Source organism: Panthera leo, chromosome D3, assembly GCF_018350215.1.
Source record: "Panthera leo isolate Ple1 chromosome D3, P.leo_Ple1_pat1.1, whole genome shotgun sequence".
NCBI classification, from domain to species: domain Eukaryota; kingdom Metazoa; phylum Chordata; class Mammalia; order Carnivora; family Felidae; genus Panthera; species Panthera leo.
The window spans coordinates 85,932,358-85,956,737 of NC_056690.1; the positions used below are offsets into that span (position 1 = coordinate 85,932,358).

At 41.9% G+C, this 24,380-nt stretch overlaps 1 protein-coding gene across 1 annotated transcript in view; it reads left to right on the forward strand.

Annotated features, from left to right (window-relative positions):
• Window positions 1–1,575: 1,575 nt before the first annotated feature.
• Window positions 1,576–24,380, forward strand: part of DOK6 (docking protein 6) — a 357,568-nt gene continuing 334,763 nt past the window's right edge. The window contains exon 1 of the mRNA XM_042911130.1: window positions 1,576–1,641. Within this exon, the coding sequence (XP_042767064.1) occupies window positions 1,576–1,641 (66 nt within the window). The remainder of the gene's footprint in view (window positions 1,642–24,380) is intronic.

Below are 24,380 nucleotides of genomic sequence, written 5' to 3' on the forward strand. Positions count from 1 at the left end.
ACTTGGTCCTTTAAGGTTTCATAGTTTTCCTCCCTTCAATCAAGTAGTTTCCTTTCAGTCTTAAAATTAGTATGTTCCCAATAAGGCTAAGACATTTTTACTGAAAACATGGGAAAACACTGCTCGCTATGGGAAGTGGAAATAAACATACTCTTTTGAACTTTTATCGAATATAGACTATAAATGAAGGAGTCATTTATAACATTTTCAATCCTATTACATTTTTTTTTTCTTAAAGAGAAACACCCTGAGCGAATAGGTACTAAATAGTCTTCCCTACAGCAAAAGCCCATACCTTGCCGCCAGCCAGAATGCAATACTGCTTACTTCTCCTTGCATCGTATAAAAATGGATATAATTTTTAAATTAAAATTTCTTTACACCGGGGAGCAGCCTACTTTTAAACGCCAAGCGTTCCTACGTAAAGGGGAGAAAGTTCTCCACTGTTATTGATGTTTACAAGTTGAACATTTCGAGAAATCGTTTGCATCCACCAGTAACAGTTATGGTCTCCATCTCCCCGGAAGATGAAATGCCACGAGCCACTCTGAGTCGTAGTTAACTAAAAGGCGCGCATCCATCAGTCCACGCCGCTCCTGCCAAAGAGCCCGAGCCTCGCTGCCTCTTCGCGCGAGGACGTCGGCGAGGGGGCTGCCGCGCGTGATCTCGCTCCAGCCTCCCCAGCAGCAGAGGGATTAGACACATGCGCACGCTTGGTCTCTTTGTGTGCGCCGGGAAGGGCTCGGCGTCGACTTACACTTCCCAGTGGGGCAGAGACCTGGAACGCGAGCATGTGCTCGGGAACAAAACATGCACGTACACAAGGCCATCGAAATAAACCACTGCCTCCCGTTTGCCTTCCCCTCTTCGGGAGCGTCCCCACCGCCCTTTCCCCGAGTCCAGCTGGGGAGGGGGCGCGGAGAGCCCCGGAACGAGGAGCCGTGTCCTCAGGAATCCCGCACCCGGGAGAGCGACGCGGGCTCGGGCCGAGGGGGCCGGGGGCGGGGAGCGCGACCCGGGGCGCGGGAGGCGGGAGGCGCTCCCCGCCGGAGCCGCCGGGGATGGAGCGCGTCCAGCGGGCGTCTCCGAGCGCAGCCACCCCGCGGGGCCCGGGTGGGGTGGGGTGGGGTGGGGTGGGGGGCGGGGAGGGAGCCCGGCCGCCCAGTCGGCCCGCCCCTCCCCCCGCGCCGGTGCGCTCCGGCCAGCTGTGCGCCGCCGAGCGAGGCGCCAGCCCGTGGGTGCTGCCGGGGGCGGCGGCGCGGAGGGGGCGCCCGCAGCTGGCGGCGGCGCGGGCCCGGCGCTCGGCTCGCGGCGGGGGGCGGAGGTGAGGACCGGAACGCGGAGGGCGGGCGCTGCTCGCGGCGCCGGGCCCGCGTTCCCCGTCCGCGGCCGCCCTGCCACCGGCCCGCGTCCCCGCCGGCGGGAGCTCGGGGGACCGGGCGGCGGCGCGGCTGTGGCGGCGGCTGGCTGGATGCGAGACCTGCGCGGACCGGGCGGCGGCGGCGGCGGCGGCGGCCGGCGGCTCCCGACTCGGGGAAGCCGATCGCGGAGGGGACGAGCCCGAACGCGCTGGCCATGGCCTCCAACTTTAACGACATAGTCAAGCAGGGCTACGTGAAAATCCGCAGCAGGAAGCTGGGGGTGAGTGGCTCGCTCGGCTTTCTCCTTCCCCGGCTCGCGTTTGGCGCGGCCGGCTGTAGGGAGGGGGGCGGGGAGAGGTGACCCGCGCGGGGACAGGGGCGAAGAGGGACCCGGCCCTTTCGCGGACAGCCCGCTTGTTGCTCGGCCGGTGTGGGGGCCCGCACCTGCCTCGGGGGGCTCTGCACACCGGGCCGAGGGTTCCCGGAGCGCCCCGGTCCCCGTCCTCATGCGCGCGCTGCTGCTGGCTTGGACCAGACTGAGAAGTCATGTAGACGGAAGGGATGGTCAGGTTGGAAGACGAATGCGCCTCGGAGGGGGGTTTATGGACGGTGCAGCCCACAGTGTTCTGTTCTCCAAAGTGCGCCTTTCGGGGAGAATGGCTCGCTGTGCGGGAGCTGGACGGACGCTCCCGTGTGTGTATTTACAAGCCCCGTGTCCTAGTCCCCGCTTCCCCAGCCCCTTTCGAAATTCTCCTTTGATGCCCAAGCATTGCCGCGCGTCCCCGCCGGCGACTGCCAGCGAGTTTCGGGCTCCCTGAGCGGTTGCCCAGGGGCAGGCTCCCTGGCCGTGTGCGCGCCCGGACAGGTGTACCTGCGCCCGTGTGCAGGCAGGTGTGTGCTCACCGCCGCCGACACGGCAGGGTTCGCGACGGCAAAGTTTACGGAGACCTTGTCGTAGTTTTTCCGCGCAAGACGTTGTGCCTGACTTGGGAGAGAAACAGTGTAGACCCCCCCGCCCCGCCCCGGGGGGTTCAGAAGTTCTCTAGTGACCAGACGAGGAGGTAGGAGGGACACGTGGATGGTCCCAGGAGACCTGGGTGTGGAGCCCCGAGGCCAGGAGAGGAGGAGCGGGCCTTTGGGCTTGGCGGCCGTGGGGGGACCGCGGGAACGACGCGCAGGGGTCCCGGTGGTGGCAGTGGGGGAGCGCGCGATGGGAGATGGGCCACCGAGAACGACCTTGGCGGGCCGGTCCAGAGCAGGAAGGGAAACCGGTGTGGGGGCGAAAGAGCCCCTTTCCCGGATTCCCTGGATGTTTCTCTACCTCGGTGTTCTCAAAGTTCCAGTTCTGCGAAGCTCCGGAATCCTGGGGCAAAGCGGCCTTGAACCAGAACATTCCCCGCGTTCCCTGCTGACTGGATGAGTCCTCCAACTTGGAGAGGGGAAGAGAGGAGGGAGAAATTCACTAATTCTCTCACTTAAAAAGGAAGAAAGAAAAATAATTCTAAATATACCGTTAGAAAATTGAACGAAGATAGGGCAGAACCCCTAAACCCCTAAAAGAGGACGCATCACTACGCACCCAGGAGTCGTTTTATCAGGAGTTGGTGGACGCAGGTGTGGGGGGGGGGCACAGGGAAGGGAAAAGGGCACACTTGGGTTTCGGTGCTGCTTTCTGCTGGCTTTCTCGTTGAAGATGCAGACGGTGCCCCGAGGAGACGAGGGACCCATTCCCGAACTTGGGCAGATCCGTAGAAGTGGGGCGTACACAACAGGGCGACTACGAAGCGCCCACCCCCACCCCCACCCGGCGCAGCCAGGCGCTCCCGTGGCCTGCCGCGCGCCCTTCCGGGGCCAGAGCGCGCGCGCGCGCGCGGGGTGCAGCCCCTCTGGTTGCAAGGGCCGCTCTCGGGTGGAGATTTAATTGCGCCTCGTTCCTTTCCCGGGAGATAGGAAGGACCCACGTGTAAAGCTGCAGTTGTCCAGGAGGCTGCCGGCTTCTCGCGGGCGGGACGCGCAAGCGAGAGGTGGAGGGGAGAACCATTTTAGGAACTTGACCTTTGAAGCCCTTTGCTCCCCCACGGGGTGCTTGCTCATCATTCTCGCGCCTTCCGTCTTCTTGGAATCTCAATTGTGTCTGACACCTCAGACGTTATAAGCTAACGGATGATTCAGGTCCCCCGGGTAGATGTGTATCTCCTAACACAGAGTCACTGTGTACATGAGATGAGACTAAGAAATACAACCCTGAGGACCCGGGCCTTCGCGCTCTTGGCCCCGGGGGTCTGTAGGATTCCTCTCCCATTCCCAGCTTTCCAGGATTTGCTACGACAAAAACGGGATATGCAACCTAATTAAAATATAGGATCCAAGAAAAGAGCATTGACTGCTTCTTGGGGAACCATGCGTGTTAACAGCCTTTGAAATGTCCTTTTAAAACACCATTCCTCTTTAAGATGTGTGCAAATGTGTTTGCAATCCCATAGCATCCCTTTCCCGACTCACTGCTTGGAGATAAGCCTTTGTAAAAGACGCCCTTCAGAGAAAACAGTAAAAGCATGTTTATGTATAGGTTAATTGCTTTTGTCTTCCATTTCTACTTGAGAAATGTAAACTTCAGACTTTGGTGTTGAAACACTTTTGTTTTAATATTAAATCGAAACGTTAAATTAACCTTCACTATTTTGAAGAATATTATTTAAAAAAAAACTATAGAGACTTTCAATTCAGAATTTTCTAGTATTCAGAAGGGTGAATTCACGTGACAAACCTATAGATTCTGTGAAGCTTAGTAAGTTAAGTTTGTCTCATAAGATAGTAAAACTCTAAGCAAGTGTTGTGTGCCTTAAGCATAGCAATACAATTTATCTAAACATTAAAATGTAATTTTCATAGTTAATAAGACATATTACTAATGTCATGGACTCAGAAGTATGGACTTTTCCAAGTAAAATAATATTTTGAACTCAAATGATACGTAACGATTCTTTTATGGTTTATGTTTAGAACTAAGATAAAAGGAATTCTGATGAAATATGCACAGATATTTGATTTATGAGGTACCGAACTCGTGCTTTCAAAAACCAAATTTTATAATAATCTAAAGGGGAAAATAGACCCCTGGGCATGAGGCCAGTGGTATCCGAGATTATGACACGAAAGCATATTTTGAGATGAAATGTTCTGTTGGATTCTTTTCTCCTTACTAGTTAGTGTTCCCTATTGTGCTGAATGAGGGCAGAAAAGCACTAGCTGCCTTTTGGGCTGGGGGAAAACCAGGATCCAGGCCCTTCCAGACTGAAATGGTGAAAGGGCCCTTGCCTTGTGTCTTCCTACAGAATTTAGTGCTCCCAGTGGAGAATATTTCCTTACCCAGTTGTGTGAGTGAAGTAGTGAGTGTTGAACAATTTTTTGAATGTTTGCTTTGAAGTTTGTCTTGACTCATTAACCAGCTTATCTTCCATTCAGGAAAATAATTTTGAAAAAAAATAGTATAATTGCCCCAAATTTTACTCTTGTCTTTTAAAATTATGTTTATTCAATCATTAAAATTTTACAGGTATTAAATCATTAAACATATAACGACATGACTCTTAGAGTCATGTCTTTATAGTCTATGTTAATTTTTCATTATGACATATCATAGTTTGTATGAATATATTATTTTCCTTTTGCATGATTTAAAAGCCTTTACTGTAGTTCAGTTTCTTTTGCCCTCTTCCGTGTTGCATAACTGGTATTATAATTCACAAGGTGCCATAGTGGTCAGTATTTTTTTTAATAAAAAGTTACTTACAGGACTAATAACAGTAAAACAAAGCAAAAGCATGTTGGCCAAAATTGTTTATCTCTTAGCCTTTATTAATTAAATGTTTCCTTGTGACCACTGAAAGATTAAATTTAGTCCGCAAGGCATATATTATAAAATATCCAACCGGTTCTTGGTTTGCAGATAAACTAAGAACTCGACCACTGAAATCATTAAAATAACTTTACACATGACGTGTGGACTCTATATTGTAGCTAAAGTAAATGCAGCCTTATAGAGGGACGTCATCATCACTATCATTAACATCGCTGTACAAATCCCGGCTGCCACAGTTTGACTAATTCTAGACTCAGCCCTCGCATCATTGTTCTCAAGGAATCCTGTTCAAATACATCAGTGAGGCTATTCACGGGCACACTGTGCACAAATAAATAGTATTTTACACAAAATCGTTTTCTATTTCTTTCTCAAAGTCAGGTCAGGGATTTTGCTGTTTGTGTGGGTATCAAAGGAACGTCTCGAAATATGGTTGGCGTTTGCACATTCAACGTATAATCAAATAATTATGAAGCATCTACTGTGTATCAGATGGTGTGTGTGTGTGTGTGAGAGAGAGAGAGAGAGAGAGAGAGAGAGTGAAAGGGAGAGAGAGAGAGAGAGAGAGAGAGAGAGAGAGAGAGAGACTGTTCCAGAGTCATGTTGTAATAAGTCAGGGTTATTAACAAGAAATACCTCCTACATCACTACTACTCATAGTACGTTAGGCCAGTAAGAGTCACTTTACCCCAACCTGGATATAAGGGAAGCAGAGAAAGTCAGAGCAACACATTTGGAGTATGTGATGAGCCCCAACGTTATGAGCTGAACATCTCTTCAGGATTTTCTCTTTTGCATAGTCTCCCTTTGTTCCAAGAACTTACTGTGGATTCATCCACATCTTGCTTTCTCTACCACTTTGATTCAAACCTTGAGATGCTTCCATCCCTGGCTTGATGATTATTGAGCTTCCTGTAAGTTCTTTGGGTTTTCTTGTTCTTCCACAAACAGCTTTCTTCTGATGATGGAAGAGAGTTGTTTTTCATGAGAGACGTTTATGAGAATTTACCCCTTTGTAGAAGTTTATTTATTAATATAAATGGGAGTTTTCATGTGTGCATTTGCATTATTTTGGTTGACTAGAGCAATTAAAAATGTCTCTGGTTTCCCAAATATCTAGAAAGTATTTTATGAAGAGTGATTTTATTTTATATGACATACATTACCAGTTTTCCAAGAATAAGATGCAATTAATACATTTAAGATAAAATTTATAAGTAACTTAATCACTTTGACCATTCAGAAGTTAAAAGAACTTTCAGGATCGTTACTTCAGATATGAATTCTCCATCCATGGCTTTAAGACATGGAAGTTGCTTTCAGTGTATTTAAATCTTTACTCATTCTGGAATATTGCGTATCCTGGACATTGCTTTCTGGAAAGGATCCATTGTATCCATGGTTATTTATCATTTGTCTCTTTCTCATAAAATATGGATTTAGAATACAGGAAAATTCTAATTATTTTAGCGGTTTTTATTTTAGGTTTTCATTCATGGTGACTATCATGTATATGTTTAACACTATGTATACGTTCCACTTAATTTCTGTATCTATATCTGCCTCTATCTCTATCGACTTATCTACCTATCTCTACAAGAATTACTGGTTCTTACAATTTTAGAGTTGAAAAACATCTTGTATACCTTCTATAGAATCCCTGTATATTAATTTGTTTGCAATTATATATACGTATGGCATTTCTGGTATTTTCAGAAATTAGTGAGATTTTTGTCTTTTTAAAAAATCCCTACGCATGCATATGGGCATGCCTGATAATCTTTGATTTTCAAAACTTAAAGCCAAAAACAAGGAAAATAAAAATAAGCCTACCTGTAAACACCAAGCCCAGACGTTTTGCTAGATATTGATATTAAATGATTATGTCTGTGTGCTACCTGGGGCCAGCTGTTAAATCAGGAGTGAGATATAAATGTTCACATCTCAGTTTTTATCTTAATATATTTACACATGACTGCTGGCAAGGTGAATCTTAAAAGATGGCATTTCCTCAGATAACAAAGATTATACTCAGTGCTTAGGGAAATCTTGCAAATTTACTGAAATAAATTGTGAGTAGAGTAATTATGCAGTGGTAAAATATCTTTGTAAGAATTTACAAAATTGCCAGTTTCCTTAAATGTCTTTCAAAACTGCTCAGTAATGGTTGGTACCTAGGATCAGTCTAAAATACACACACACACACACACACACACACACACACACACACACACACACACACAAATAGTTTAATTTGAAGCCTATGTATTTGAAATAGGTGTGATCCATTTTTGTTGTTTGAAGTATTTTTGTTGTAATGTGTTGTTCTATTTGGGTTGTAACAACCCATGTGAATAATATTGGGTAGGACTATTAAGTATTCATGACTTCGCTCTGTTTCTGTTGCCACCCACTTCATTTTAGAAACTACACAGGTCAAAAGTGAGCAGTACAAACAAAATAAAAATGACCTATTTTCCTACCATCTACTGATCTTCTCTAGATGTTGTGAATTTTGAAGTTTATTTTTAAGGAAGAAGTAATTTCCATCAAATGGGACAAACTAATTAAAAGAGAGAATACTATAATTTCTTTACCTCAGTTTTACTGATTTTGTCTTAACTTTCGTCACGGTATTTTCTTTTTCTTTAAGCTCTGGTAGCATTGTCCAAAGAGTTCAAGAATGTAGGTAAAGAACATTTTCTTGAAGTTTCTGCATAAATCTTCATTAGTTTTAAGATAGAGAGCAGTATTATCCTTTGAGTACTTCATTTTTATATTGCAACACTATCCCTCAGTGAGAGTATTACACCTGTCAGTCAAATTGAATGGAACAAGGAATGATATTTTGTTATTAGTGGAGAACAGAAACTCATTTAATAAAGAAATGTTTTCATGTTGTTTGAAATAAATGGTGGTTGTAATATTTGAACATGTGCAAAGTATTTCTCCTGTTACTGTACTAAATTCACTATAAAAAGCTTGGCTAATATTTTGGCTTAACAGTAAAATGACTGAGAGGTCAGACACTTTGAGCTTTGATTTGAAGCTTCATAAAAGTAATGTAATCATTTTGCATCGTGGGGTACCATGTATTTTACAGCTTCTAAAGAATTTTCACATATATTGTCTTATATAATTTTCCCAGCATGCTTTTTGAAAGTATATTTGATGTTACCCTCATTTAATTTTACCTTTTGTACATAAACTCGAATCCAGAAAAAGTAAAGCGAATCAGCCAGAGCGACAGAGACACAGATTGGGTTTGTGTGGGACTATATATACTCAAATCTAGGTATGGTAACTTCAGGTTCAGTGTCACATCTACAAGGCAACAGCTTCCACTTTGCAGTATACATAGGTAGCAACCCATCTATTCGCATTATTCAAAGTAAGTGTTTTCTGCAGGTGGCTACATAGTGTAAAGCTAATGTTATCATTCACTCAACTCAACTTTAAGTTATTTACATTGCGGATAAAAGTGCTGCTGGCAGGTGGGAGGGGGAGGAACTGGCAGAAGGTGGTCAAAGATACTTCCCTTGTAAGGTAAGTAAGTTCTGGAGATGTAATGTACAGCACGGTGACTGTAGCTAACAGTGCTGTGTAGTGTATCTTCAAGTTGCTAGGAGAGTAGATCTCCAAAGTTCTCATCGTAAGAAAACAAAATCATACCTGGATGAGGTGATGGATGTTAAATAACCTCAGTGTGCTAATCGCGTCGCAATGTGTACGTAGATCAGATCATAAAGGTGTACATCTTCAACTTCTGCAATGTAATATATCAATTGTATCTCAGTAAAACGGAAAAAACAAGTGCTATTTAGGAAGAGAATTGATACCACAATACGGACATAATACGCAGGTATTTTTCCAGACCACTTTAAATGGACATGATTTCATTTTCATTATACCATCTAAAAACCGGCTAACTTCTTGTAGGAGTGGAGAACAGGCTCCAAAATGCAGCTGATCGTGTCTATGTAGAATTTAAAATATTTAAAAATATTGAAATCTCTTTATTTTAGCATTACCATTATTTATGAGAGATGATCTTTTATTAAAACAGTTATATAGGGGGCGCCTGGGTGGCTCAGTCAGTTAAGCGACTGACTCTTGATTTCGGCTCAGGTCATGATCTTCTGGTTCATGAGTTCAAGCCCCTTCATTGGGCTCTGCACTGACAGTGCGGAGCCCGCTTGGGACTCTCTCTCCCCCTCTCCCTCTCTGTTTCTCCCCACTTGTGCTCTTTCTCTCTCTCAAAATAAATAAATAAACTTAAAAATTAAAAAAAAAGTTATATAAAAGATGACGTTTAAATTAACTTAATGCAAAAGAGTTCATTTAAAAAAAAACATAATTTAAAAATCATACATTTTTCCTGGGACCTGGCAAATCAAAAGATGGTATGTAGTGAGGTAGTCATGCAGCAAAGAATGTGACAGTGTTACCCAAATCCCTGCACGTCGGGCAGGACTGAATCCACCGTGATAGCCGTGACCTGCTCCTGCCAGGCCTCATAGTTTCTTGTGTCGCTTGCTACTTTTAAGAAAAAGGAATTGAAATATATATACTTGTGTAGATTTTTTGGATACATTTTTAAGTTCATTTATTTATTTGGAGAGAGAGAGAGAGAGAGAGAGAGAGGGAGAGAACGAGTGGGGGAGGGGCAAAGAGGGGGGCGGACAGAGGATCCCAAGCAGGTTCTATGCTGACAGCAGATAGCTTGATGAGGGGCTCAGACTCACCAACTGTAAGACCTGAGCTGAAGCTGGACACTTAACCGACTGAACCACCCAGGCATCTCTGTGTGTGTAGGTTTTTATAGAAGATATCGTACATGTATAAACATGTACAGTCATTTTTCTCTTCATGATTTGTTTCTTTGTAAATATGCAGTTGGTTTTCTCTGACCATTCACTAGCCTTTAAAATATGTACGTACGTATGTATGTTCATGTATGTGTATACACATGTATGTGTCATAAATACATATATGTGTGTTACATATTAAATATAATATGTATATACGGTATTTCCAAATGACATGCTAGTACTCAAATTTTTAAAAAAAAAGTAATTCTCAATCATGACTGCATGTTGAAGTTACCTACAGAGCCCAGATTTTTCCTCATTGATTTGGTCTGGCTGGGTTTTGAACGTGGATATGCTTTTGGAGTTCCCCAGGGGTTTCTGATCTGGTGCTAGGGTTGATAATCATTGTCTGACAGTGAGGATTTGGGGGTAAATAAGGGAAATGTGAGACGTATTAGACGACTATAAACTAACAAAAACACTGTTATTAGTGCTTGAGACTTACACATTGTCATTTCTGAAATATATAATTATCCAATAAATAAGTCACATAATGCTGGGCATTCTATAAGGCTTTATGATGAGAATGCAAAAATTATAAAGTAGAAATTTCTTTGAGGGACAGAAATTTACTTCTTTTTTTTTAATTTTTTTTTTAATGTTTATTCATTTTTGAGAGACAGAGAGAGACAGAGCATGAACAGGGAAGGGGCAGAGAGAGAGGGAGACACAGAATCCGAAGCAGACTCCAGGCTCTGAGCTGTCAGCACAGAGCCCGACGCGGGGCTTGAACGCACGAACTGTGAGATCATGACCTGAGCCAAAGTCGGGCACTCAACCGACTGAGCCACCCAGGCGCCCCAACAGAAATTTACTTCTCAATGTGGTGGACATAACTTAAATTTTTCTTTTTCTTTTCTTTTCTTTTCTTTTCTTTTCTTTTCTTTTCTTTTCTTTTCTTTTCTTTTTTTCTTTTCTTTCCTTTCCTTTCCTTTCCTTTCCTTTCCTTTCCTTTCCTTTCCTTTCTTTTCTTTTATTGGGAGAGAGTGCATGTACAAGTTAGTGGGAAGGGGCAGAAAGAGACAGGGAGGGATAGAAAATCTCAAGCAGGCTCCGTGCTCAGTGCAGAACCCAACATGGGACTTGATCCCAGGACCCTGGAATCACAACCTGAGCCAAAATCAAGTCAGACGCTCAACCGACTGAGCCACCTAGGCGCCCCATAACTTAAAATTTTCTAAAGACTCTGAATCATTCTTTCTGTGAGCCATCTTGATGTACGGCTGACACTGCAATATGGTTACTCACAAAAGACATCCTTCTTTTACTTTGTGTGTTCTAATGTAAGTGATTACAATACCATGGCTGTTTAAAACTCAGTAACTTCTGATGATGCTCTATTGGAGAGTCAATGCTTCAGACTTTATTAAGGACAAGCACCTGTAAGAGTGTCTGGGTGGCTCAGTCAGTTAAGCATCTGACTTTGGCTCAGGTCATGATCTCACAGTTCGTGCGTTCGAGCCCTGTGTCGGGCTGTGTGCTGACAGCTGGGAGCCTGGACCCTGTTTCTGATTCTTCCTCTCTCTCTCTGTACTTCCTCTGCTCATGCTCTGTCTGTCTCTCTCAAAACTAAATAAACATTTAAAAAAAAAGGAAGAAGAAAAGAAAAAAAAACCTTGAGGCTTAGAGTCGATTTTATATTCTTCATAGGTCTGGGTTTATGGCTTTGCAAGGCAGTTAACTTCAGTGTCACACCTCATTCTTGGTATCTCAGAGGTTTCTTTTGTTCTTGCCTTTGTTGTTTGGTTTCCTGTTTGAAGAGACAGAGCATAAATGGATGGGTGGAGAGAGAGAATTGAGACAATATATGGCAAATACCTAGTGAGTACACATAGACAGTATGTGCTTTGTGGTTTATAGAGAAAGTAACACCAAGCTGAGAAATCATGTGTAGAGAAGGCTTTGTGAGTTCCATGCAGAAGAAATAGCATACCTAAATGGTAACATGTGTCTGGATGGGTGAGGAACATTGAGAAAAGGCCCAGAATAAAGGACTTACCATGTTCTAAGAACCCAAGAAGTCACCGATGTATTTTATAGGAAAGGTTAATGTTCATTCTCAATTTAGCAACATCCCTGAATCTTGAATGTATAGAAGGCATTGTGGTAAAGTAGTATTTGGTCAAGGAGAGCAACGAGGGGTGAAGTTTAGTATACTAGAAAAGCATGTTTTACTTCTAGTGGCTAGCCATGATTGAGAATCACTGACATGGGAGTATTTTTTTTCTAGCACCGAGAAGAAATAAGTCTTCTACCTGTCACTGTTTGCTTTGAAAAGTTGGCTGTCGTATTGTCACCTTTTGAAAATGATTAGACTTTCCCCCTCTGCCTGCATTTAATACCCTCATTTTCTGGTTTTCAGAAATATTGCTGTGCTGGGTATAAATGTAGCTTTAATTCTATTTATTATTCCTGGGTTTATAATGCTTCTGGATTTTATGGCTTGATATATTTCTTCTGTTCTGAAAAGTTATTTGCTGTTTCCCCTTCTGTCCTATTAATTCTGTCCACTCTTTTCTCTTCTTCCTGACTCATGTACTAAATCACTTATACCATATTTTCTGTACTTCTGTGCCTTTTTCTATTTCATTTTTTTTTGTCACTCAAAGCTTCAGGATGGATATTTTCTTACACATTTTCTAGTTCACTAATTTTCTATTCAACTATGAATAATCTACTGTTGAATTTATTCATTGTATTCAATTTAAGTTATTTCTTTCAGGGATACAATTTTCATTTGATCCTGTTTTTTAGAATTTCCGACAGAAATAAATTCTCAGTTTTGTCTTTGGTGGGCTTCAATGCCTTCAAATAGATGACTTTTGTATTTCCCCAGCTTTCCTAATTGTCAGCGAGTAGGCTGGCCTGAGTTACCCAGGATGCCACCAACAGAAATGGGAAATTCTCAGCTGGTTGAATTTGGTAGAGATTTCTGCGTGGGGAAACAGGGGCTTTGTGGTCCTCCAGAACTGTGCTGAGAGCCAAGAAAGTTGGCTTTAGCTCTTCCTTAGCAGCGAGACTCTGTGGTAATTTTGTCTTCAGATATTTTTAGCTGGGTTATCCATCTTCGTAGGAGAACTAGGGTTTGTGATAGTGAAATTGAAGAAAAAAAAAAGACCAAGCCATTTGGGTGATAGGACTAAACACAACTGTTGCAAGTAGTGTTTATGTGTAACCTGTCTGTGCCTAAAAATGGGGGGGGGGGTGGACATGAGGCAAAAAGCAGTTAAAAGCCTGCTCTAGCATTCAACTTCATGAACAAGGCCGAACTGTTCTGCCCCTTTCACAATGGTTCTTAACACTGGACATACATTACAATCACAGGAAATGGTTTTTGAGTTTTGGGGTGTGTGTGTGTGTGTGTGTGTGTGTGTGTGTAAATAACAATGACAAGTTCTGCTTCCAGAGATTTCTTACTTAGTGGATCTCTGGGCAATAGAATTGTTTGTTCATTTGTGTTTGTTTGGTTTCATATCAGTCTACCCAAGTTGACCCTCTTCACCAGAAAAGAATTCAAAACAAGTTGTTTATCACTATATATTACCACAGAACCTACTGAACTAGGATAATTAGGTGTACTATGCCTTCACAAGTAGTTAAACAAATTACCAGTATGAATCAGGTATTCATCATTTGGTTTCTCACCCAGCATTTCCATCTTTTTCAATATATTTGGATAGCACCCTATCATCAATATTATAGATATCATCAATATTATAGCTATTGAAGATAGCAAATAAACCTCACATTATTAGAAGATGAAATGCCAAAAATATTCTTTCCTCATATCTTCTGCTGCCAGGACATGAGGAACGAGCTAGGTGTTACCAATTACATGACCAGACTTTGAGTCAGCGATAAAAGAAGGCAGCCCAGGATAGAGATCTTCACGGGGGACAACAGAGTAATTGTTTCTACTGCACTGATTTATTGATGCAAAAGTATAAGCATTGTACATGGTTGTACCTCCTGTCCAAAGGCAATAGCCTCATCAAGACACTTAATGATTTAAGAGATCACTTATGGTTGTTACAGCTTGAACCTGGTTCTCCAGTCCTCTATTCCTAATTTGAAGTAATGAAAAATTTAATAAATTTCCTTCTAAGTGAATCAGCCAGTGTCAACTTCTATTACAACTAATAGCAACTAATACCTCTGACAGATAAAATGGCATTATTGGAAGTGACCCAATTAAATTTTAGAATGCACTAAAATAATTAATTTTTAAAGTAATGAATATTAAATGGCTTTCCTTAATAATATGGAGATATGAGAATTCATTTTATACTGTAGTCACTCCTAGTTTGGACATTTAGCGCACCATTAGTGAATTATTCTGTTCTCACCCATGGACAAGTGTAGGAGCTTTGATGAAAGCATACATTCAGAGCATATGATTAAGAGAACGTTTTTTTTTACAAAAGAGACCCACACAAATATACCCAATGAATCTTTGACAGAAGTACAAAAGCAAATCAGTGAAGGAAGGATTATACCTTTTCAATCAATGTTGCTGGAGCACTTAGACAACCCGAGGCAAAGTAAATGAATCTCAGCATAAACCTCACAATAGATCCTTGTAACTCAAAATAGATCCTGGACTTAAATGTAAGAAGTAAAACAATAAAATTGTGACAAGACATATCAGAAAATTTCTGGAAACCGGGCCTAGGCAGAGTTCTTAGATTTGAGATCAAAAAGCATAAACCATAAAAGGAAAAATTGATCAATTAACCTCATCGAAATTGAAAGTGTTTGCTGTCTGTAAGAGCCTGCTAAGAATGGAAAAGAAATGCTATAGACTGGGAGAAAATATTTACAAATTACATAACTCTAACAAAGAACTAGTATAAAAAAAACTCCTAAAACTCTATGGTAGGATTTAAAAAACAACAACAATTCAATCAGAAAATGGGCAAAAGACATGAACTGACACTTCACAAAAGTTGCCATGCAAATGGCAAATAAACACGTGAACAGATGTTCAGTATTATCAGCCATTAGGGGGATGCATATTAAAACCACCACAAGCTATCAGTACACACATACTGGAAAGGTGAAAATAACCCCAAATGCTGGCAAGAAGGCAGAAAACCTGGATCGCTCATTCATTGCTGTTGGGAATGTGAAGAGACGGTTAAGATACTCTTGAAAACAATTTGGCAGTTCTTTTTTTTTGTAATGTTTGTTTATTTATTAAAATTTTTTTTATTATTTTTTTTGAGAGAGACAGAGAGACAGAGTGTGGGCAGGGGAGGGGCATAGAGAGAGAGGGAGACACAGAATCTGAAGCAGGCTCCAGCCTCCTAGCTGTCAGCACGGAGCCTGACGCAGGGCTCGAACTCACAGACTGTGAGATCATGACCTGAGCTGAAGTCGAACGCTTAACGGATTGAGCCACCCAGGCGCCCCATTTATTCATTTATTTTTGAGAGAGAGAGAGAGAGAGAGAGAGAGAAAGAGAGCAAGCACAAGTGGGGGAGGGGTAGAGAGAACAGAAGGTTAACTTGGCAGTTTCATAAACAAACCAATTATACAACTGCCATACAACCCATCAGTCTTAGACATTTGTCCCAGAGAAATGAAAACTTTCTGTTCCCACACAAACCTATACACAAATGTTCTTAGCAGCTTTATTTGAAACACCCCCAGACTGAAAACAAACCAGATGTCCATCATTGGGTGAATGGTTAAGTCAACTAAAGCGCGTGTGTATCTTGTAAAATACTTGTAAAACACTATAAAAACTATAAAAACACATCCATGCCAATGCCTGTTATCTTGTCTTATTGAGGACAGCCATTGAACAAGTATAAAGTGTGAGGGGATATCTCACAGCGTTTCCCTGGTTATGATGTGGAAGACTGGCCATTTGTATGTCTTGTTTGCAAAACTGCCTACGTTCCCTGCCCAGTTTTTTAATTGTGCTGTTAGGTTTTTTGCTATTGTACGAGTTCTTTGTGTATTTTGGATATTAACCCCTTGTCAGATCTATGTTTCACAGATATTTTCTCCAGTTCCACAGGTTGCCTTTTCATTTTGTTTGATGGTTTCTTTTGCTGTGCAGCTTTTGTTTGACGTAGTCCTCCTCTCTCTTTGAATCGTGAAGAACATAAATGTTGGTAATTTTGCAGTTGCGATTTAGTGTTCTCTGTGAAATGAGGTTTATATAAGCTACATTTACCCACAGGACACCTTAATTACTAGGAGCCAAGTGGCTTGAACACTCCATTGACTTCAGAAACAAACAACAGTGCAAAAACTTCTCTGCCTTTGATTTTGAGCTCCAAATAAGCCACCTTGTCCAAATTTAAAAAAAAAAAAACAACATCATTACTTAGAAGAGATAACATTCAGCAGTATTTCAGCGAAATTTCATTTTGTGTCTCCAGAAAAAGATCGCCTGGCTACCTTCCCATCTGAAAAATGTCATTAGCCATTTTCATGCTGCAGGTGATACCAACTCGCAGCTCCTTTTGAAATGATAATAAAACTGTCCAGAATACAAAGTAAATAACGTTCCAAATGAAGCATCTGAGGAGAAGTTTCAGATACCATGCTCTCTGCTGATAGGTTAATTTCAATGCCTGAATAGAACGTGAAGGGGGGGAGCAGTAAAATGACTGAACAACAACAACAACAAAAAAGGTAAGCGTAGCCACACCTGAAGCAGTTGGAGATCCATGAGTCATCTCGGATTCAGAGTCACTGGTGAAAGAAATAATTGTTCTGCTTTACAGTTTGAACCTGTAACATATTTGGTACATGGTTTCAATTCAAAATACCAAGCATATATTTGAAAATAAGATGTATTAACTAAGGAGATAGTAACATGAAATCTATCCAGGGTGAAGTGGTAAACAGAACTGAAAGACACATGGGTATGTGCCACACACAGGGGATACAGTGATAAATAAAATGCTGTGCCAGACTAGTCCAGCCTGGCAAGAAAGGGGCAGACAGTAAATCTTTGCTAAATGGTTACATAAGTTCACATTCCAAACTGTGCTACCCTAGTAATGATTGTGATGTTGAGGAATACTGTCCCTTCCTGGGCACTTGGTAATCTATCCCTTTGTAATTAGCCATAGCAGCCAATTGAATTTCAAGACGAAAGCTGTAATTGGAAATATATCACCTAGAAAATGTCTTATATTCCTTACCTAAAATATGTTATTCAGTGCTTCGTTTTTACAAAATACATTTTTTAACTTCACTGAAAAATATTTTCTGAACATTCTTTGAGGGAGCACTGAAATTTAGTTTCCTCTTAAGCAAGAATCCATATAACAACAACAAAAACCCCAAAGTGCATGAGTTTTTTTGGAAGAAATAAGGTTTGATTTAAAGGTTACTAGGGGCACCTGGGTGGCTTAGTCGGTTGAGCATCCGACTTCGGCTTAGCTCATGATCTCGAGGTCTGTGAGTTCAAGCCCCGCGTCAGGCTCTGTGCTGACAGCTCAGAGCCTGGAGCCTGTTTCAGATTCCGTGTCTCCCTCTCTCTCTCTGCCCCTCCCCCACTCATTCTCTGTCTCTCTCTCTCTGACTCCTTCAAAAATAAATAAACATTAAAAAAAATTTAAAGTTTACCTAAATTTTAAAACATAAGGCTCTGCAACATTGTCTTTAAATGTATTTCTTATATTGTGATGTTTCATTTCAGTTGCTATTTTGACTATTTTTTATGTATGTATTTATTTATTTTTAAAGTTTATTTATTTATTTTGAGAGAGAGAGAGAGAGAGAGAGAAAGAGTGTGAGCAGGAGAGGGGCAGAGAGAGAGGGAGACAGAATCCCAAGCAGGCTCCACACCGTCAGCGCAGAGCCCGCTGTGGGGCTCAAACCCACGAACTGCTAAGATCATGCCCTGAGCCAACATTAAGACTCTGGTGCTTAACTGACTGCGCCACCCGGGCTCCCCAGTACATATTTATTTTTAATATTGATTGTGTAATTTCACATAGTACAGAATTAGAACCTGTGTCAACTGCCCTACAGTTTCCGTGAAGTATCATGCCAATGACTTGTGTTTTTATAGTATTTTACAGTGTAAAGCCTGCTTTTACATGTGGCTCTCCATTCAAAGAGCGTAATACTTGGTGTGCAGGTCCGATATCATCTTCATTTTTGATAGGAAGGCTGTGATTTCAAGGGACGTGTGATAACACACCCTGAGTCTGAAGACTGTTCTTTTACCCAGATACCTAGTGCCTTCTCCGAATACCTGTTCTAATCACTACACGCATTTTGATGACAGTGTATTCCTCTGATACAGCACCCTTGACTAGGACATAGTATTCTTTTTCTTAATAGCCTATAATAATTATGAAGCTCCTATTCCCCCCAATATATTTGGAGCCGTTTAATATCTCTGTTCCGGTGCTTAGTTTCTGCTGAGTGTCTCAATTCCTAATCTCAGAGGTAATGCATGAACGGTCCCTCAGATCTCTTTATCACTTTCCCTGTGATGTGTGCAATCTGCCAGCCTTGAAATCCTAAGATATATGCATCGCTTTAAATGCTTTTGAGAACTAAGAACTTTTCTCACTTGTCTTTATTTTTTCACATGTAAAACCATTATAAAAGTAGTCCTATATGCAAAAGTATAATTCTGAAATGGGTTTTCTTCCGTCTCATCGATGTTGAGTTTTATGACGTGATTTTATGGCCCACAGGGAGCTAGCTGATGGATCCCCACTTCTACCAACAATTACATTATTTTTGTCTCAGAAACAACTCTCCACAGACCTTGTTTAGTATTTCGGATGATTAACGTGATCTAAGTCTCACCTCAAAGGTTCCAACCTCTGAGCATCAGCATAGTTGAGTGAAGAGAATGACCTTTGGTTGAATGTGTTGACTTTCCAGCCCTGCACCTCATCTGTAAATTGACTGTCCAATGCCAAAAGGCTATCCTGGAGGATTATTGTAAACTGTAAGTGAAGTGACAAATGCCACATGCCTGGCATATGTCAGGCCCATACTCTTACTTATTGGCTTTGGCATTTCTTTTTCTTTCTTTTTTTTTTTTTTACTACTGGACAATGGGATTTGGTGGAAGGTCTTTTTTTTTTTTTTTTTTTTTTAATATAATTGACTGTCAAGTTGGCTAACATAGAGTGTATACATTGTGCCCTTGGTTTTGGGAATAGATTCCTGTGAATCATCGCTCACCCAGTGAGCTCATCCCAAGTGCCCTCCTCAGTGCCCATCACCCATTTTCCCCACCCCCACCCCCCATCAGCCTTCAGGTTGTTCTGTGTATTTAAGAGTCTGTTATGGGTTTGCCTCACTCTCTGTTTGAAACTACTTTTTCCCTATCCCTTCCCGCATGGTCTTCTGTTAAGTTTCTCAAGCTCCACATAGGAGTGAAAACATATGATATCTGACTTATTCTTTTTTTTAATGTTTTTTTTTTTTTTATTTTTGAGAGAGGGAGAAAAAGAGAGAGAGAGAGAGAGAGAGCACAAGTAGGGGAAGAGCAGAGAGAGAGGAAGACAGAATCTGAAGCCGGCTCCAGGCTCTGAGCTGTCCGCACAGAGCCCGACACGGGGCTCAAACTCATGGGGCTCAAACTCACGGACCGTGAGATCATGACCTGAGCTGAAGTCGGCCGCTCAACCGACTGAGCCACCCAGGTGCCCCGGGATTGGCATTTGTAAACAGCAAGCACTGATTTGACTTGCCACAATGGAGGAGCATCATCATTTTGGAGTATTTTATATTTAATGTGACCTCTTTGGAGCACTTGTCTGCCTTGAGCAAAGCACTTTGCTGGATTTTCTGTTCGATGCACAGTGAGATTGCATGGTAGCACTTTCATCAGAACCGTTACCCGATGAGAGCTGCTGCGGACATACTCGCCTGCACAATGGCTCCCGCGGACCCGTGTCAGGGAAGGCTCGGGGATCCAGGATGGAGGTTGCCAGGTGATCCCATCTTGGCCACACCTGCGTTCTGCTTGCCCTGCATTCTCAGCTCCGGTGCTGGGCCTCCTGGCCTTTGTCATCTAGCTCCCCTCTGTCTTTCAAAACCTTTTTCAAATGGTAGTTCGATTTGTGTCAGCCACCAGAAGTACAGATGGGGAGCTCTCTACCTTCTAGACCTTTCGTTATAGATATATTTTACCAATTGCCAGTCCTGCTGCACATCCTCTGCTTCTGATGCCTGCTGTCCTGTCGTCTCGGAAGGCAGGGGACCCCGTGATGGTGCCTCACCCCGTCTTTCCCGCGAAGTCTTTCCCTGGCTTCCCCTCCACCTCATGCCCTCCCAGTGCCGGCCACTGCAAGAATTCTCTCGATGGTCTGTTTTTAAAAGCTATCCTCGTTCCCTTAGAAACCTTAGTTAGTCCTGAGCCCTATAGTTTTATCCCAACTTTTCACAAGGCTTATCTATGGTTGGAATTCGGCATCTGTAACTTTAAGCTGAAGTGTTGGTAAGACTTTCCAACCGTTCCTTTTCCTGCCTGCTCAATTATCCTTGTACTCCTGCCAGATTGATTTTCTAAATTTCAGTTTGAAACCTCTAATTCCCCTTCTTAAATTTTCCCATGGTCTCTCATTACCTAGAGTAATAATTAAACTTGTAATTCAAAGCTATCCATAATACTTACCATTGTTTCATTGTGTTTTTTTTTATTATGTAATATTGCAAGCACCCTGGAGATTATGTAGAATCATATTACAAACCACCGTATATGAGCTACCCATATTTTACCAATGTCATGATAGTACTTTTCTTTCTGCTTTAAATTTTCTAAGATAGAAAAACATGGAGCAGCGAAGACATATTTGAACCTCTGGACATGAGGACACTCAGCTGTTGTATGCGGTATTTAACGGCCACTACATAGATCTAGTTTGTTCCTTTCAATGCTTGTGTTGTCTGTTGGGTGGGTAAGATACCCTTCCTCCGTTAATGGACATTCGTGAGGTTTTTCTGGTTTTGATGTTATAGACCACGCTTCAGCAAACAAGTTCATGTAATTCTCCCTGACCTCATGTATCCAAATTTCTCTAGGGCACGTGGGTACAAGTAGAGTTGCTGGTTTTTAACATGTACATCTTCTCTTTACCAGCGGTTTTCCGATTGCCAACAAGCGATGGTTTCAACTTAAAAGCCCAGAACCAATGACCTAAGAGAACTTCTTTTATGACATCCTCAGCAGCAATTGATACTGCTATATTTCTTTAAATTATAAACTACTTCAAGCACACAGACCACATGAAACTTTCTTTGAAAAGCACATTCTGCTCTATTTTCTTCAGATTTTTAGAAAAGAAATAAAATGGATAAAGTGGAGCTTTTGTGTCTCCCAATGCACTAACTTCAAAAGTTCACTCATCCTTGTAATTCTATGCATAGTTTTTCTGCATTTATTACCTCTTTATATTTATTTACATAATGTTGACTGTTGCTTTGCATTTACCGTTTTGCTTAGTTTCAGCTTTAAAGAATTAGAGTCGTATACTTTGCGACTTCCTGAAACGTGGTTGTTTTTGCTCAAGCTGATGTTTCTGAGATTGAAGCATTTTGGTGCAGTTCCAGTGGGTCTGTTTTACTTCTGTGTACCGTTGCTTTGTAGAAATACTCCACAATTTACATCTCCTAGTACAAATGTGCAAGAGATTTCTTAGTCTGTCGGTTGGATGGTTTAGTTACATGCTTAGAGGTATTTGCTGGGCACAGGTTGGCACATACTTGCTGCATCTTGCCTAATTGCTTCCCAGATGGTGTATCCACATGGACCTTTCACTGAATTTGAGTTCCCTTTGCTCTGCTTCCTCTCCATCACCTGATATTTTTAGGTGGCGCTTATTCCTCCCTTGGGGAAATGGGTGTTTTAAAGTTCTGTTTCTCTGCAGTTTGAACACGTTTTCATATGTTTTTGATCATTTGATTTTCCTGGTTTGTGAATTAATTCTTCAGTCCCGCTGCCCGTTTTTCTATGTGATATATTTTCTTTTTTTTTAAGTGTCTATTCATTTTTGAGAGATAGACTGTGAGTAGGGGAGGGGCAGAGAGAGAGAGAGACAGAGGATCCAAAGCAGGTTCTGTGCTTATAGCAGAGAGCCGGATGTGAGGCTCGAACTCACAAACCACAAGATCGTCACCTGAGCTGAAGTCCGACGCTCAACCGACTGAGCCACCCAGGCACCCCGTGTGATATGTTTTCCAAGTGATTTATAAGAGTTCCATCTATATTTTGAATACTACTCCTTTGTAGTTATAAATTATGCAACTATCTTCTCTCATGTTATGGTTTGCCTTTAAATTTGCTACGGTCTCCTGTGTCTTACTGATATTTAAATTTTAATGAAATCAAATTTATTTTCTTTATGGCTTGTAGCTTTTCTGGCTTATTTAAGAAGTCACTCCATGCTATAACATAAAGCTGCTATTTCTTATTTTGTTCTATTGTTTTCATGTATTTCTATATACACTTAGGATCTTTAATCAACCTGTAATTAATCCTTATTTTAGGATTTAAGTTTGGAATCTTTGTTTCCACATGTATAGTCAGTTTTTCACCTCCATTTATTAAATATTTGTATCCATAAGCTTGTTCAAGTCAGCACTTCATTTTTTCCTGTATGTATTTCTAATATTTTGTTAGGTTTACTCTTGTGTACTTTAACATTTTTGCTCTTGTTTTGAATGGCCCACTTTTTGGTTTTAAATTTGATTTTCTAAGAGGTTGCTGTTTATTTATAGGAAAGCTGTTGTTTTGTGTATCTCGTGTCCAACATTGACTCACTCATTGAGTATGGAATATATATGGAGGGCTTGCTCAGTGCAGGCATTTTGTAGGTGCCCAGGATACGTGGAACCAGGAGCACGAAAGCTGCCTTCGGGGAGCACATGTGATAAGGGGTCAACAAGATAAACACACAATTGCAGCACAGAGGTGCAAGCGCCCTTTGCAAGGGAAGGCGATGAGAGAGGGTGAGAGAACTGTGACCTAGAGAACCAAGAAGTCCCAGAAAGGTGGAGGTGTTTGAGTTAGTTCTGATGGAGGAGTTGGAGCTCATCACGTGGGTGCACAGGAAGGACCGGGTGGAGACAGGGAGTGACCTGGGCAGGGCACAGGGCTCAGGGGATGTCCGTGGCTGTGAACTCCGAGTAAGTCGGCACTGTGTGTGTGAAGTCTGCAGGGTGGGGTCAAATTTTAGGAGACATTTAAGGTCACAGAAGGTTACAACCTTATTGTGTAGTCGCTGGGTTTCTAGAAGAGGAGTTTTAGGGGCACGTGGGTGGCTCAGTTGATTGAGCATCTGACTCTTGATTTCGGCTCCCGTCATGATCTCAGGTTTCATGAGATTGAGTCCTGTTTGGGTCTCTGTGTGCTCACAGCAGGAAGCCTGCTGGGAGCTCCTTCTCCCCCTCTCTGTGTCCTCCCCCCGCTCCCACTCGCTCTTTCTTTCTCTCAAAATAAATAAAGGAACAAAAAAGAAATGGAGTTTTATTTTAAAAAATTAAAAACAAAATTTGATGTTTGTTTATTTTTGAGAGTGAGAGAGACAGAGCACTAGCGGGGGAGGGGCAGAGAGCAAGGGAGACACAGAATCCGAAGCAGGTTCCAGGCTGACCTATGCGGATATCATGACGTGATCTGAAATTAGCCCCTTAACCAACTGAGCCATCCAGGCGCCCTTATTTTAAAATTTGTTTGATGTTTATTTATTTTTAAGAGAGAGAGAGACAGAGACAGGGCATGAGGCGGAGGGGCAGAGAGAGAAGGAGACACAGAATTGGAAGCAGGCTCCAGGCTCTGAGCTGTCAGCACAGAGTCCAATGTCAGGCTTGAACTCAAGAACCACAAGATGATGACCTGAGCTGGTGGGATGCTTAACTGACTGAGCCGCCCAGGCGCCCCAAGTTTGAATTTATTTTAAAATAATTATTCATTGCATAATTATTAATGCATTTTTTTATTTTTAAAGAAGAATATTTTTAAATGCAGTACTTTGCACAATCTCTAATCAGGTATTTGCAGTTTTAAATCAAAATGATTCTGGTTTTAAAAGTCTAAAAACTGTTTATGTACTACAGTTAAAGAAATCTTTTAACTATGAAACATATTCCTAATTTTCAGATTCTCTGTCCCCCTTGTCTTTCTCTGTCCACATCTTAAGGAATCAGGCAAGACTGTCTAAGGTTATTTTAACTGTAGCTTATTGTAACTAGATATATTTATTTATTTATTTTCTGAAGAAATTCTTCCGACTTAATATCATGAATACGTTCCCCTGCATTTCATTCCAATAGTTCAAATTTTAACTTTCT